This window comes from Dysidea avara, chromosome 7 (genome assembly GCF_963678975.1).
Source record: "Dysidea avara chromosome 7, odDysAvar1.4, whole genome shotgun sequence".
In the NCBI taxonomy this organism is placed as follows: Eukaryota; Metazoa; Porifera; class Demospongiae; order Dictyoceratida; family Dysideidae; genus Dysidea; species Dysidea avara.
The window spans coordinates 35,187,847-35,203,028 of NC_089278.1; the positions used below are offsets into that span (position 1 = coordinate 35,187,847).

General features: G+C 37.8%; 1 protein-coding gene across 1 annotated transcript; it reads left to right on the forward strand.

The window, feature by feature from the left end:
* The first annotated feature begins 865 nt into the window (after nucleotides 1-865).
* LOC136262303 (cathepsin D-like) lies at nucleotides 866-13,439 on the forward strand. The gene is made up of 9 exons (XM_066056522.1): nucleotides 866-1,012; nucleotides 1,069-1,186; nucleotides 3,967-4,108; nucleotides 4,577-4,695; nucleotides 5,852-6,036; nucleotides 8,331-8,450; nucleotides 9,808-9,961; nucleotides 12,997-13,095; nucleotides 13,213-13,439. The coding sequence occupies exons 1-9, from the start codon at nucleotides 957-959 to the stop codon at nucleotides 13,351-13,353; spliced, it is 1,134 nt and encodes a 377-aa protein (XP_065912594.1). The 5' UTR covers nucleotides 866-956; the 3' UTR covers nucleotides 13,354-13,439.
* The last annotated feature ends 1,743 nt before the right edge of the window (nucleotides 13,440-15,182 follow it).

Here is a 15,182-nt window from a genome sequence, read left to right on the forward strand (position 1 = left end):
GTTCTAAGAAGGGATGGTACCTCGAAGTCACCTTAAACTCCTTGGTATCTACTAAAAGCTAGTACAATATTATGTTTCTGAACATCATTCTGTATCATGGCTTCATTTAGCTAGTATCATAGTCTTTGTGCCCTAAATCTCGATCTTCTAGGAAGTATAAATATGATAAAAACAAACTTTTCTTGTACATATATTATTTCTGTCCATGCAGTGGATGTCCCTGTTGATGCACCCCTGATTTCTACTATTAATAGTGTTAACGGTGCATACCAGTGGAGCCTGTTTATAAGCACAATCTGGTCCTTGGCATGTCAACTGCCTTAGAAGATCACTGTGGCAGGGCCTAATTTGTCATTAATACACAGGTTTCACTGGAATACATAGCTACCCTCAAAATTGTGCATTGTTTCATAATTTCCACATAAATATGTAGCACTCCTCATGACAGTGTTATTGTAGATGTGACCTTTATGGCCCTTTTTTGCACAGAAGTTTTTTTAACTCCATGGGGCATTAGCTACTTGTTAAAACATGGTACCCAAAGTAAAGGTCTTGTTGAGAAGAAACAACTTCATTTTTGTTTATAGTCGTTATTACCCATAAAATTGAACCTCTCTGGTGGGTTATTTACACTGGCAGGTAAACCCAAGCCAATAAAAATGATCTTAACTTCATATTTGATTGACAGTTCCATTCTGAGTGAAGTTACGATCAACGGGCCTGTGAAAACAGGGTACATCAGCACAAACTACACTCAGCAAGTGATATCTCAGTATCTTCTGGAACAGAATTATGAATATTTGCATCATAAAAAAATGCTTACCAATTACCACAGCATTATGGTATAAAAAGTTATGAGTGATAGAAATTTGCAAAAGTATAGGCAAAAATCATGTGCCCAAATCAGGTCACGTGCGCCATATACTGTAATCATACGACACTGCACGACGATATCGATGATGAAGTGTGCTCTCTTATTCGTCCTATTCTCCGTGTGTAATGCTATGATTAGGTAAGTACAGTGTGTTATAATATACCGCAAACTTATCACCACTCAACACACTACAGTATTCCACTGTACAAACACGACAGCCTGTCACGTGTTGGTGGAGGCGCTCGTGTAACAGGGTTGGAACAGCGTGGAACGGACAGTGCGAGTAGCGTGAACCTGACCAACTATTACGACGTGAGTTATGATGAACTCTTCTATTGTTGGATAGTGTACTGTATACACCAATGTGGTATGTACGTTGAGTGCTTTATAATGTGTGGTTGCCTTATCCAAACTATGTCTCATGTACGTTTAATCCTCTCTCAGCGAGTTGATAATAAATTTTAGCTATAGCTGACAATATGACTATCTCATTCTTCATACATAGCTAGCCACATATATATAGCTAGGCTAAGGCTGGAGTCCCATTTCCCTTTTACTGCTACACCTGCACATTTTTAGTAGTTTACAGCCATATGAGCCTTATCCACAATGACGTTTTATGACATCACGAGAATAAAGATGGCCGCGATAGTTGGGGGACTGTTATACAGGCGCCTATGGAGAAAAATTTTTAATTGCTCATATTTCAATCAGAAAAGAAGATATCGAGTTCTAACAACAGGTACAGTCAAGGTTTATATAAGACATTACGATAAACAAGTTTTGTCACGTTTCAATTTTTTTTTCTAAATAGCGTACGTTTACAATAGCTTTAGTTACTTCATAACCATACCTGTCGGTTAATGGTCGATATCTCCATGCCTAGCTGAAATGTGAGCGATCAAAAATTTATCTCCATAGGCGCCTGTATAACAATCCCCCAACTATCGCGGCCATTTTTATTCTCGTGATGTCATAAAACGTCATTGTGGATAAGGCTCATTACCACTCCTTTTAGGAGATCACAGGATTTGGAGATCATGTGATTAGGAGATCATGTGATTTGTATTAAATTTTTGGGGTTTACCAAATGTGGTCCCACTATAGTCAGTACACATTCACCTGAACCCTATACCAACTCAAAGAGGTGAACATTGTTCACTCCCAATGGTTTTGTACTGGAACAAGCATGTTTTGCGCACCTATATCGTCCATACTAATATATGGGATATTTTAAAGCCCCATAACTCATCAAAACGCTACTAAATGTTTGGGTAGCTGGCCCATGTTATTAACAAGAAATGAGGGCTCGGGTAAACATGAACCAACTATACATTCATAATTTTCTACAGTGACTAATCTTGCATGGCCACGGGACATGCTTCCCCTGCCTTTGGTAGGGATAAATGATCTTCAAAAAATTTAGATGGGTGGGTGGTGATGATCATCATAAAGTCAGCTATATAGCTGATGGTCTACAGTTGTCAGAGATCATAGCTCCGTGTATGACAATCTTTTACTCCTCAGCATTGGGAATCCACCAGACTCTTTCCCCTTACTTGGTGACAAGTAAAGTGGTGTAGCCTCACAAGCTAATTTTAACTTTAGTTCTCCATTGTCTAGCCTTGTTCATAATGATATAGAGGTTTTGTAGAAGGTGTTTACGAGTCACATGTGCACATACAAATATGAATATTATCTTTGGATTTTTTCATGTAATGGGTGGATGAAGATTGGAGCATTCTACAGTGATTTTAAAACCACTAAATGATAGTTTTGGTACAGAGACATGTTTAACAGGTATAATATACCATTGCAAAAATAAGCCTTCTGTAGGGAAACTAATATTGGGGCTCGAGAAAATCTAGCTGCGAGTTTTCTAATGTATTGTGGGTATTTGGTATTTTGCTGTTCTCAATCTGCTCACAATGTCTACTTTGCATGTGATTGGTGAACGTCCCTGCAATATATGTAGCTGTCCTGATACGTACATGGTAATTATTTACTTCTAAGGTTTTGCCATATGCTGTGCAATTCTACAATTTCTATAGTGCTAAAGGCAACAATAAAACTCATGTGTAAAACCCTTTTAAGTCTAGTAGCGTGTTAGTGCTATTTAGGCACTAATGCTAAATTTCAAAAGCATCCTGAACTTGCATTATAAGTATGATGTTGAATTACTTTAAAAATCACTAAAACACAATGTCTGGTCCCAAACTCAAACAAGTACACAAAAAATTGGAATTTTCAACTAAAGTAGGAACCATAGCACATCATAAAAAGTACTGAAACAAGCTGGAGTAGCGCAACGATATTAAATCACAGTAAAACAATAAGAAGTGTTATATCCCTACTGTGCATTTCCATTATGGTATCTTGAATACAGTAGAGATATAACACTTCTTATTGTTTCACTGTGATTTAATATTGTGCACTACTCCAGCTTGTTTCAGTACTTTTTATCGATGTGTTATGGTCCCTACTCTAGTTGAAAATTCCAATTTTTTTGTGTACTTGTTAACTTTTTTTGTAAAATAAAATTATGACGCATCAAAAGAAAGAAATGGAGCCGCACACCCCCAGCTACCAATTATTGGAAGTATCCGTTACGCTTCATTGTCAGTGCTATGTTCAACCTGTCACACAGCATTACAAATCAAGAACTGTTCGAAAAGCATGTCTGCAAAAAATATATGAACGATTTCCGTTACGAAGGAAAGCCATCACGTGCTACTGCCAAATCGACACTTTTCCCTTCCCTGTCAGTAAATGTGAATAGGAGAGGACACTGGTAAGTCCATGAAGAATGCATTGTACGTACTGCGGTGTGCCATCAGGCTGAAGCAACGTCGAACAGTGAAAAAATCAAGCCCGTAGCCTTAGCTGTTATCAAGTTACACTTGTCTGAAGGTATCAGTCAGTTACTCAGTCAGTCAGTAGAAAATTACCTGTCTAATGATGTCAATACAGTATGTCATAAGTCGCCTGTTTAAACTAGCCATTATAAATGTCCCCTTACTTGTGTGTCATTGTGTGATACTAAGCAGCAGCCTACTGTTTGATGATGTCAATGAAATTTCATTTCTCTCTAGTCACAATATTATGGGAAGATCACTATCGGCACTCCTCCACAAACCTTCATTGTTGCATTTGATACCTCAACAACTTTAACTTGGGTGCCATCTATTGATTGCCGTATTCCAGGGATTATTGATAAGAAGTACAAGTTCTGCAGTGAGTTATTTGTGTATATGTGACTGGATCTGTGATAACCTGACGTTCGTAATTGTGCAAGCCTAATTTTACAATATAAAGCATTGATTACAGTGGGTAAAATACTTGCTTTTATTTTTAAAAATCCATAAATTTTTTGAACGCTTTGTTCTTAGTGAAGAAAGGCTCAAATGATATAATAATTATTTATTTCCAACACTTGCTGTACAAATGAATTTTCTGTTGTTGCTACTTTGTAGGGCTGTAACTCAGAAAGCTATTAGCATATGAGGCGGAAACTTTGCCAGATCATACACTTGGCTAAGTACAAAAATTATGTTGGATTTTTCACAAATCCTGTCACATATACTACTTGAACTGTAACAATATTTAGCTGTATGTTTTTTAGTCAGATGTGTAGTGTCAGTGTGTGTGTGCTGTACATCATCTGTAGTGTTATAGTGCATTGTTTAATTATGTTAATCACAGAGGAGCACACTCGATATGATCCTAACAAGTCCAAGACATCGACAACTGGTGGAAATGTTGAGTGTAACTATCGTGACATGGGGAACATGGATTGTGAACAAGTTTCTGATACAATCTGTGTAAGTCAATGTAGTGGCCACTCTATGGAACCTGTTTACCTGGTGCCTGTGTAATCGATATCACTTGTTACTCATCGTACAGTGTGGTAGTTGCTGTATAGTGGATAACATTAAGATCTGCCCAAAAATATCACTCTTATTTTTTTCCTTCATGACAGCTTGGCAGTACAGCGTTACCAAGAGTTCATAATATATATACCTAAATATATATATTATGAACTATTGGCGTTACTTATGGATGCCCTCAGCCAAACATAACCCCACCGTGATTTATGCTGTAATTGGCTTGTTCCTTCACTGTTCGACACTGCTTAGGTCCAAGAAGTGATTTGTGCTTACTGCATACAGCAGTAGCTACAGTGGATGATACATCATGGACTTGCCTTTGTCCTCCATTGTGTCCCGTTTCTTTCAACACTACCACATACAGTGTTGATTTGTGGGTAGCACATAATGGCTTCCTTGTGTTAACAAAATGTGAATTGTATTATTTTCTGTGGCAACTGAATTGATTGCAGAGGTGCTTCTTCATTTGTAGCACTGTGTAGTGGGTGGAACATAGTTGGAAATGAAACATAATGAGCGTTTTGGTTTTCAGTAATTGATAGTCACTGTGCTTGTTCAGATGCAAAATTGGTTTTATGATATATCTTGTGCCATTCTATCCTTTGATGTGATATTTGCAGGTTCACCAATCACAATTATTGTGTTATGAAAAAGTAAACAATCACATCAGTATAATTTTATTATCTCTGTTCAAATTTATATGGTACTTGTATGTACGTAATCTAACATGGAACATCAGGACACTCTTGGAATGTCTGTGTTGGACTTTGGCTAATTATTCTTTTACAACTTTTGTGCTCTAAAGCCGCTTACTATATGTTCCAAAAATGTGGAATATATGTGGGGATATGCACAGTCTCATCAACACTTATTTTGTTCATACACATGCTTGTTTTAGTTCTGAACCATCCTCCAAATACACCATCACTTGTTGGTTTAGCCCAAAAGTATTGCCTAGCATCATGTTGGGCTTGATAGTTAGTTGTCAGAAATCTTTGTGAGCACAACTGTGCACCATCATAAACACACAACACTACACAAACATTACATACAGTGTATACAATTCTTAAGTAATGTACACATTGTACAGGTTGGTACTGCTTGTGTTAACCAAACATTTGGAGCAGGTAAAAAGATAGAAGAAGCATATCTTGTCTACCAGTTTGGAGGTGTGATTGGATTGGGAGTTGACACAATGGGCCAAATAACCCCACTGTTTAATAACATGATCAAACAGCTTAAAGTAGCTCCTTACTTTGGATTGTATTTAAGCTCGTAAGTTTCTTACAGTAAATATGTAATTACAATGTTTGTGTTAGCCACCATATTTTTTTCAATAGATTCCCACTTTAAGAGTATATAGTAATGATTGCATGTGTTGCATTGTATCATGTTGAAGCCCCTGGATTACATTGTCACTATGTTATGAATATCCGCACAAAAACAGCCAAGCTGTAAAAGGGTGTAGCTTTCAAAAGCTTGAGTGAAAGTATCAAAGACAAGAAATGGCCGCAATGATGTTAATGCTAATAAATGACTATGTGCGTGCTGAGCATTAACATCATTCTTGGTCATCACTTTTAAATTTTATTTACCCCGGCTTTTGAAGATTACATCCTTTTTTTATATAGTTATACAACGGGCACGAGTGCTCTGCCTGATATAAACATATGAACCTGAGGACTGTTAGGCCCAAAGGCAAGTGTGTTTATACAGGCAGAGCACGAGTGTACGTTGTATAACTGTTATGTATCACTCACCTAATAGGTGGGGAGAGTCTCGCTAGACAGCTGCACCTCTTATAAATACCAGGTTTCTAACATTGATTGTGGGTGATAGAGCCAAACACTTTGGTGACGTTCCCTCTACAGTATCTCAGCCACCTGAGATATTGAAAGCTACAGTAGTACACTATGGGCTCTGCATTCGCTGTTCAACTCTCATCATGTAGTGCTCAGCATACGTAATCACTTGGTCGCCTATGATTCTCTCGAGTGATAAAAAGCAGCTAATTTATGGTTTGAATAAACAAAACCTAACTACTAAACAATACTAGTCTAATTCTTACTATCCATACTGGCTAAACTCGAATCTGGTGGCTTGACAAAAACTGGTACCACAATTGAACGTAATGGTGAGTATTATAGAATATAATAGTTTAGTGAATCATTGTTGAAGTGAACTACGGTTTAATCTGGGCTCAGATGGCACCATACTAGTAAGGTGTATAAGTACGTTTTTATATAAGTAGACTAGAGTTGTGGTCACCGTGTTGGCTTTTTTGATTGCCATTGGCTGTTTGGTGTAAACATTATATGTATTGGTGACGTTATGGTCCAGCCACAATTGACTTTTAAATGTCAGGCTATAAAAGAGTTCGAGTGATCTGTGAGGTGTCTTTCCACCTATTAGGTGAGGTGTCGTAGCGGTCTCAGCTGCCGGCACTTGTGCAGTGCTGCACTGAAACTGCAGCCAGTGCAATATACACTGCGGTCGGTGCATTATAACTTATAATGCACTCATTGCGGTCTGCAAAATCGCAATCAGTGCGTTATAAGTTTTAATGCACTCGCTGCGATTTGCAACAGTGCCATATATAAACTATGGCACTGGCGGCACCTTTGAACTGCCCACGCAGAGTGGTACATCTGTGTTTAAAATATGTAACCGTCTCAGCAAAACCTGACTTGCTTGTGATTTTTTTTCTTAGCATTGTCTACAGTGTCCAAGGAATGGATCACCCTTTTTGTGGTGAGTAGTTTTGGAATTATAGCACTAGGCAATAAGGAAATCTATTTGTACAGCAACTATACTGAAGATAAACTACAGGTGCTTACATTCGCAGCCATAACTTCTGTTTGCATTAGTCTACAACTTTGGACTTAAAATGTCACCATGGATTAGCAAATCAGCCAAAGTATTGTGTTAGCGCTACAGAAACAAAACAAAGAGTTTTTAACTCTCCATGAGCAGCCTAATAAGGTGTATATTGACTTGAGTCTTCCTTTTCTGTGAGTAATGGCCCAATAATATCTTGCATATTTTTTTCTTTGTAGCATGCACAATTTTACAAAAAAAAAAAAAAAATCTCAAAATGCATGCTTATGCAAACAAGTTTGGTTTTTGCTGAGACAGTCACATATCCCAACAAGTTTTTAATGTTCCCAATTTCTTCTTATCTACAGATACAATGATGATTGTAGAATAACAGTAGTGCAAACTTTATTTTATTAAAATATTCTAATGGAGTGCATATTTTCTTAGAACCTCCATTAGAAATTATGCAGTTTTCATTTGTGCTTGTACCTTCCATGGTAACAGCACCACGAAAATTATTGCCATGCCTTGGTGAGCTTTGAGCAAACTGGCTGCATACCACAGTGATTTGTTAATACTTATTCATGCCATTGCAGTAATACAGTATCTAGTCTAGTGAGATGTGGTCACTGGATGCATAACTAAAACTATCGTCTCGTAACGTTGCAGTTGCAATCCAGTACATAGTATATTATGCTATCTGTCCTGTATCTATTGGTACAGTTGTTAATAATGAAATTATATGTGCGCAGAAGTTCTTCCAGTGATGGAGAGTTGACATTGGGTGGAATTCACATGGATCATTTTAGTGATGACTTTGTGTTTGCAAGATTGACTGATGCAGCTGGCACCTGGCAGATCACAATGGACTTGTAAGTATAACTTGTGTGTAGTGTAGCTTCTGACTTATTGAATATTATGCCTGTATATGTGTATGTATTCATAGTTGTGGTGACTGTGCCTGTAGCAGTTTGATCATGCCACCTCAAACGTCAAAGTGATAATTACAGAAATTTGGTACAAATTTTCTGGGGGAGCATGCACCCAGACCCCAGTCTTTTTGGCCACTTCAGATATCAGCTGTTTCAATTGCCAGTTACTTTCATGAGTGTATTTGTTTTACAGCCAAGGTGTTCTTGCATGGATTTTAAAAAAGCAAACTTTAGTAATGCACCTCTAGCAATGTTCATACGTAAGGTGCGCTCACTATTTGTCTGAAAAAGAAAACAACAAAATTTTGGTTACAGGTCTGTTTAGTCTGTTCTGACCCGGATAGCAATCCGCTGGATTTGACCTGGATGTGATCCAGATTAATTAAAGCCGAGACGTGTGATAAGAGCTATGTTTTGGGTAGTCTCGAGAGAGTGAGACGACGGTTTGAGCATTCAATTTGTGTTAAGTAAATGAGTAGTTATGTGATAACTAAGCCGGTAAGTTTATAATTTATAATCAGTCAGTGGGTTTGGTTCCATGTAGCTACTGTGAGTTTACAGACAGCAATTGGGTGTGGCTTCATGCATACCTAGTATTGCAATTTCCCGGTATATTAAAGTGGGTGTGGCTCACAAAAGTACTTATCCTGCTGCAAGACTAGACTATTTTTTCCCTGCCACACCCACTCTTGGGGCATAGCCCCGTGAGTGGCATTGTGTGTCTGAGGACTCACCTCACATTATTGTTGTTGTAACACTCAATTTTCATCAATAAAATGATGGTCTCTCCCTTGTACAACTCATACAATAATCGATTAGTGGGTGTGGCTCCACGTAAGCTTGCAGACAGCAATGGACATGGTTTTGTGCTACAGACTGCACTTACTAATAAATGGGCATGGCTGAGCGTAAGTTTGTGAAGCGATAAGTGGGCATGGCTCATGAAAGAGCTGCACGACTAGCGTTAATAAGTTTCCACGTCGTCAAACTAACATTTTCGTTTCTCACGTGATCCAATCCGGGTCAGACCTGGATGACCCGGAGAAAACGTGACCTGGTTGACCCTGATGATCTGGATGACTCGACCCAGTTTCAACGCTGATGTGAACACACTGATGGTAAACTAGAGTATATAGCCAGATTGTGATCAATACAATTTGAGCTCTAGTTTTTAGCAGTTGTACAGTATGTTGTATTGTAATAGTTAGAGAGATTGGTGTTGAAAGGCTAGCTATTTTATATTATAATTTCTGTGAATATACATACTTACATACATAGTGTATTGTGGCCGTTACAGGGTGTCAACTGAGAATAGCAGCAATCTAACTGCAATGGGCTGCAAAGGTGGTTGTCAAGCATTAGTGGACAGTGGTACTCCATTTATTGCTGGTCCCCATGATGAGATTGATGAGCTGCAGAAAGTCATCGGAGCCAAAGCTGAGAAAAGTGGAGTATGTGAAACTATTGTATAACAAGAGCAAATGTAGGGGCATAGCAACTAATTTTACGTGAAAGGGTAAAGAAGGATGTAACTGATTTGTATGGTGTTCAATGTTCATTCAGCACAAAACGTCCTAGCATCTGAGTAACACACAGGAATTGTTTGCCCAGCTGGTCACAAATATGCAGAAAACTAAATGATGAAGGATCATGTCATGATACAAAATGCACAAAAACAGCCAAGCTGTGAAAAGGTGCGGCCTTAAAAAAAAAGAAAGGTGGTGGCCAACAAATGGCTACAATAATATTAATGCTAATAAAATTAATAATGTTAGCTGCCACCTTTGATTTCATAAGGCCGCACCTTTTTTCACTGCTTGACTGTTTTTGCATGGATATCACTTCTTTTTGTAATTGCAAGTTCCAAAGCCAGCCTATGGTTAGCCTTGATACTTACTTTTAACCCCTATACTACAGAAATCATTGAAGACTGTGTGGCTATATGTATTTGCGAAGAACTGAAATAGAATGAATTTTGAAAGTGCGTATGTCCCAATGATAGCTGGGCAGATTCAACTCAAATTAGGAATGGGAGATGTCCTACCCTGAGGAAACTTCCACAGCAGAAATGGTTAATTGTACTGTTCAAGCTGAAGTTCAAGCACTATATGGAGCTACGGATCCATGTGGAAAAAGACGTTTTCTGGTTCCATAAAATGAGTATGTCACCCTCCCATACCAGCTGTACTTGGCTGTACGACACACTTGATATAGGCTATTTTCATATTTTGTAGTACTCTAATAGAGCACACATTTTTTTCTGAGCACTTCAATACGATGCATATAGAATGTTCTGATAGATCTACAAGTTATCATTTTAGTGTACTAAACCAGAACTTTCATGTATAAGGTAGAAATTAAGTGAGGTGAGCAACTGACAGCAGTTTCAGAGTGGTAATAGGGCTTGGGTATATAGGTTTGGAGGCCCCTGGTTCAAAACCTGGAGAATTTTTCCAACATTTATTGCACACGTGTTTACTTCTTAGTGACCGTTCTATTAGAGTACTTGGTCATGCTTTCTTCACATGTTTGGTTTTGCTTTATATCTCCTTAGCTAAACTATTAGTACTTTCAAACTACCAAAAGATTTGCACTACAATAGTAACTTCGTGTACAGACCGATCTCCATCAAGCGGATTACCCTGTAGGTGTGACAACAAATTATCGCTTTTTCAATTATGCATAATTGTTCTTAGTTTGATCTGCACAACAATTGGGCTGTAAATATGCTGCATTGTGCTCTTACTGCCCTCCAGATTTGAAGTGAATTGACTAAAACACACACGAGTTATTGCAGTTTTTCTAAAGTGTGCAAAAACAAAATTGCATGAAGAAAAATACAAAGAAAATAAGACCAACTTTGAAAGCACTTATCTCAATGATGGCTGGGCAAACTCAACTCAAATTTGGAACAGGAGGTGCCCTACACCGAGGGAGGTTCCACCCAGTTAATTTCCATTCAGACACTATTGAGCTTAAAATACACACTTATCTGTCGCACATCCGCACTAGCTGTACTGGCCGCACAACACAGTGCATGTTATTATTGCTCTTGTTAATAATGTACTAATCAACAGTGAAAACAATGCACAAGGATATAATGCATGAGTTTCTAATCCAGGTTTTTTGGGATACCAGGACCTAGCTACATAACATTATAGCTGAAACATCACTTAGCAAATTCACTGAATTAGGGAGTCAATAACAACAATTCCCTTGATTTAGTAAACAATGATATAGATTTTGGTCTCAATCAGTCTTGTTCAGTTTCATCTCTACAAGACTTATTAACATGGGCTCAAACTTCTTTGTTAGTTACAAAGAGGTTCCACAGAACAAGCAGAAATCGCATGGCCAAACTAGGGCATCTGGGAACATGCCTCCTAGAGAAATGTTTGGGAATTTGAAAGGAATTATTAATCTATTGTATTAATATGCTTGACTATTGTGAAGTACATGTAGGATCTCCAGTATCTGAACACCTGTGTGTCAGTTCAATCATAAAAGTGTTCAGATAACAGAATTTTTTGTTTGGATAGATCATTTATCAACAGAGTTCTGTTCAACTACTCTAATAGAACGTTCACCTTATGACTAAGTAATCTAATAGAGCAGTCACGTATACTGTTCAGATACTCGAGGATTTGAATAATTGAGATTTGGATAATCGAGGCCCTACTCCATTAGGGTAACTGTTCTATTAGAGTATCTCAATCTTGCTTAACCATGGAGCTGCCCCTGTAAACTAGAACTTTCATGAAATTGAATGAAGTGAACAGCACTGGTTTAGTGGTTAAGGTGTGGTGCAGTGGTCCCTGGTTCTACTCCTAATAAATTTTCTTTTACCTGTGGTGACTATTCTATTAGAGTATCTCAGCCCGTGATTTTTGGTTTATGCTTTGTAACTCTGTACTTGATTGTTGTTATTCTGATTTCTTTTGAACCATCAAGGGACACTGCTATGGATGGGTTAACCTTTGTGTACACACCGATTTATTCCCACTTGCAGTTTACTCTGTAGCTGTGGCAAAAGTTTTGATCTTCCCATATAACTGTGAATATTTATCAGATTCTTAGCAAACTTGGTATGTGAATTTAACTTTATACACTCTTTGTATGTGCCACATTTCAAGGCAATTGAGGTAACATTGTTGTTATAAAAACTTTTTTCTGCATGCAAACAAAAATTTGAAACTTTAGCCATCCATATCTCAGATTTGGTGAGTGTCTTGTCCTACCTGGTGGGTAGCCACAGTATCTAGCGTGGTTGTAGAAGAGACCATGGAGTTATGCATGCATGAAAATCATGTTTTGTTTCTAATATATTCATAGTGTGATGTACCGGCCATGTTGGCCACACGACACACTACTGTTGCGTTAATACACTAGTGAGGTATGCTAGCTTAACATGCCAGTGTACATGTGTGTCTTGACATGTTAGAATAAAATTTCGATTCATGTGTTTATTTTACAACACATTACACAGTATGTGATAGACTGTGACAAGAAGGACACCGCCCCTAATGTTAACGTGGTGATAGCTGAGTACAAGTTTACTCTAACTGGAAATGATTATATCTTTAAAGTTAGTTATGTAGTTTTGTTTGCATGTTTGTATGTAGTGATTCTACCAATTTATAGATGTATATTGCATTTTGCAAGAAATAAAAAGTTTAAGCGTATTTTCTATATTTATTTATAGGACAGCAGCAGTGGAAAGTGTTTGAGTGGATTTGCTGCTACCAAACTGTCAACCTGGGTACTGGGTGATGTGTTCATCAGAGCTTACTATACTGTCTTTGATGTGGGAAATACCCGTGTTGGTTTCGCTAAGTCTAAATAAATTTTGATTTTAGAACTTAAAAACTAGTTACAGTAATTCTCTTTGTGACTGTGTTCTAGTTATGAAACCAATATGTGTACTGAGAACTCTTGACATAGGTGATAAATAGTTGAAACATTTTGATAGCCATGCCACTATTGCTAAGGACATATCATATACACTTCACATTCACTGCAAGCGATATTCTTAAAGCATGGCTGTGTTTATTTATAAGGCTTTATACCACCACAAGTGCTGAAAGTCTGTAGGACACCTGATCTTACAGCCTGGTTAGTATCATCTAGCTGTGTTTCAGTATCCAGAAATGTTGCAGTTGCATACTGCATGTTGGCATGTGAGTTTTCAGGAACTTCATGCTACTACATAAACTTTGGATTATACGCTATGCTACTATTTATAATACACTGGTAATTTGATACCTCATACGGCACTATACAAGTCCTTTTAACTCAGGGATGGGACATGTATGTGGTGTTGGAAACAATTAATAACTAAGAAATGAAATGATACAGGATGGGAAGATAGTTCAACAACTGTGGCAGTATAAGGAGTCTGGTCCAGGGGATTTGGATCTGATTATTATTCAAGTGTATGAGATCACTATACAACCACACAGTGAAGACTACACTGGTGAGTTGGCTATAGGCAATGGAAGCATGCTTATAAAATACCAAATATATATATATATATATATAAGGGTACAGAGTCTAGCCCAAGTAACCATCTTTTCACTTACTTCACAGTGGAGCATATCCTAGCGTTAACTACAAATGCAGGTGCAAAGTGTTCCAATCACTGGCATATTATGTTATACTATTTAGTGATAACTTGAACCGGTGTTCAAATGGAGTAGCATAGGTATAGGTATTGTGGAGAAGTCTGAACCATAAAGAGTTTATAATAATATGGGAGAACTCCCCATATTAATACTCTTGATAATAGGAAAAAGATTGCAGTCTTCAATAGCCTGGGTGAAAAGTGAATGGCAGCCAAGAAATGGTAGCAATGAAGACAACTATTAATGCACACCATTTTTAAAATTAACATCATTATTATATTGTAGCCATATACATTTCTTGGCTGTCACCTTTCAATTGGTTTCACAACTTCTTTCACCCAGGCCACATGTTTTTTTCACAGCTTGGCTGTTTTATGATTTTACTATTAACATGGGAAAATGCTGCCATCAGAAAAGGCTAGATTTCAGAATACATAAGTACCTTATGAGAAGGTACCGTAGCTACAAGTGTGACTCATCTACACTCAATACTGAAAGATCATCTATTGATACACTGCAGCTGCAGACTGGAACACTACTAAATGTACCCAGTGGAGAATTGAAAAGTACAGAAAGTGGTTATCCTACTAATGCCAATTAGCTGTCAACCAGAAACTTGAAAGTGGCTCGACCCCATTCGCTAGCTAATTGGAAGAAATTGTTTGAGTCACGTGTGGTCAAGGTTCTGACTATAGTGTATGTACCTGTTGTGAGAACAACAGGTAAAATTGCTGTCTGATTTTCAAGCCTAGTCAAACAGTCTCAATTAGGTTGCTGAGTGGGTACATTTATAATAATAGTGTGCTGCATGTTATGCACATGTCTGATTTCTGTAGGAGTGTCCATTTTGTCTAACATTGTAAATTATGGCAAGGCACAACACAATTCAGGGTTGATGGATGATACTTTTATATGGCAGACCAGCTGAAGAATTTCATACCCCTCATATTGTGAAACAGCTTTCAACAAGCATGGCCATCACTAAACTGATACAAGCAGGTTTTTACCAGCCAGTTTCCAAATGTCATCCTAGCTATAGCCAACATCAACC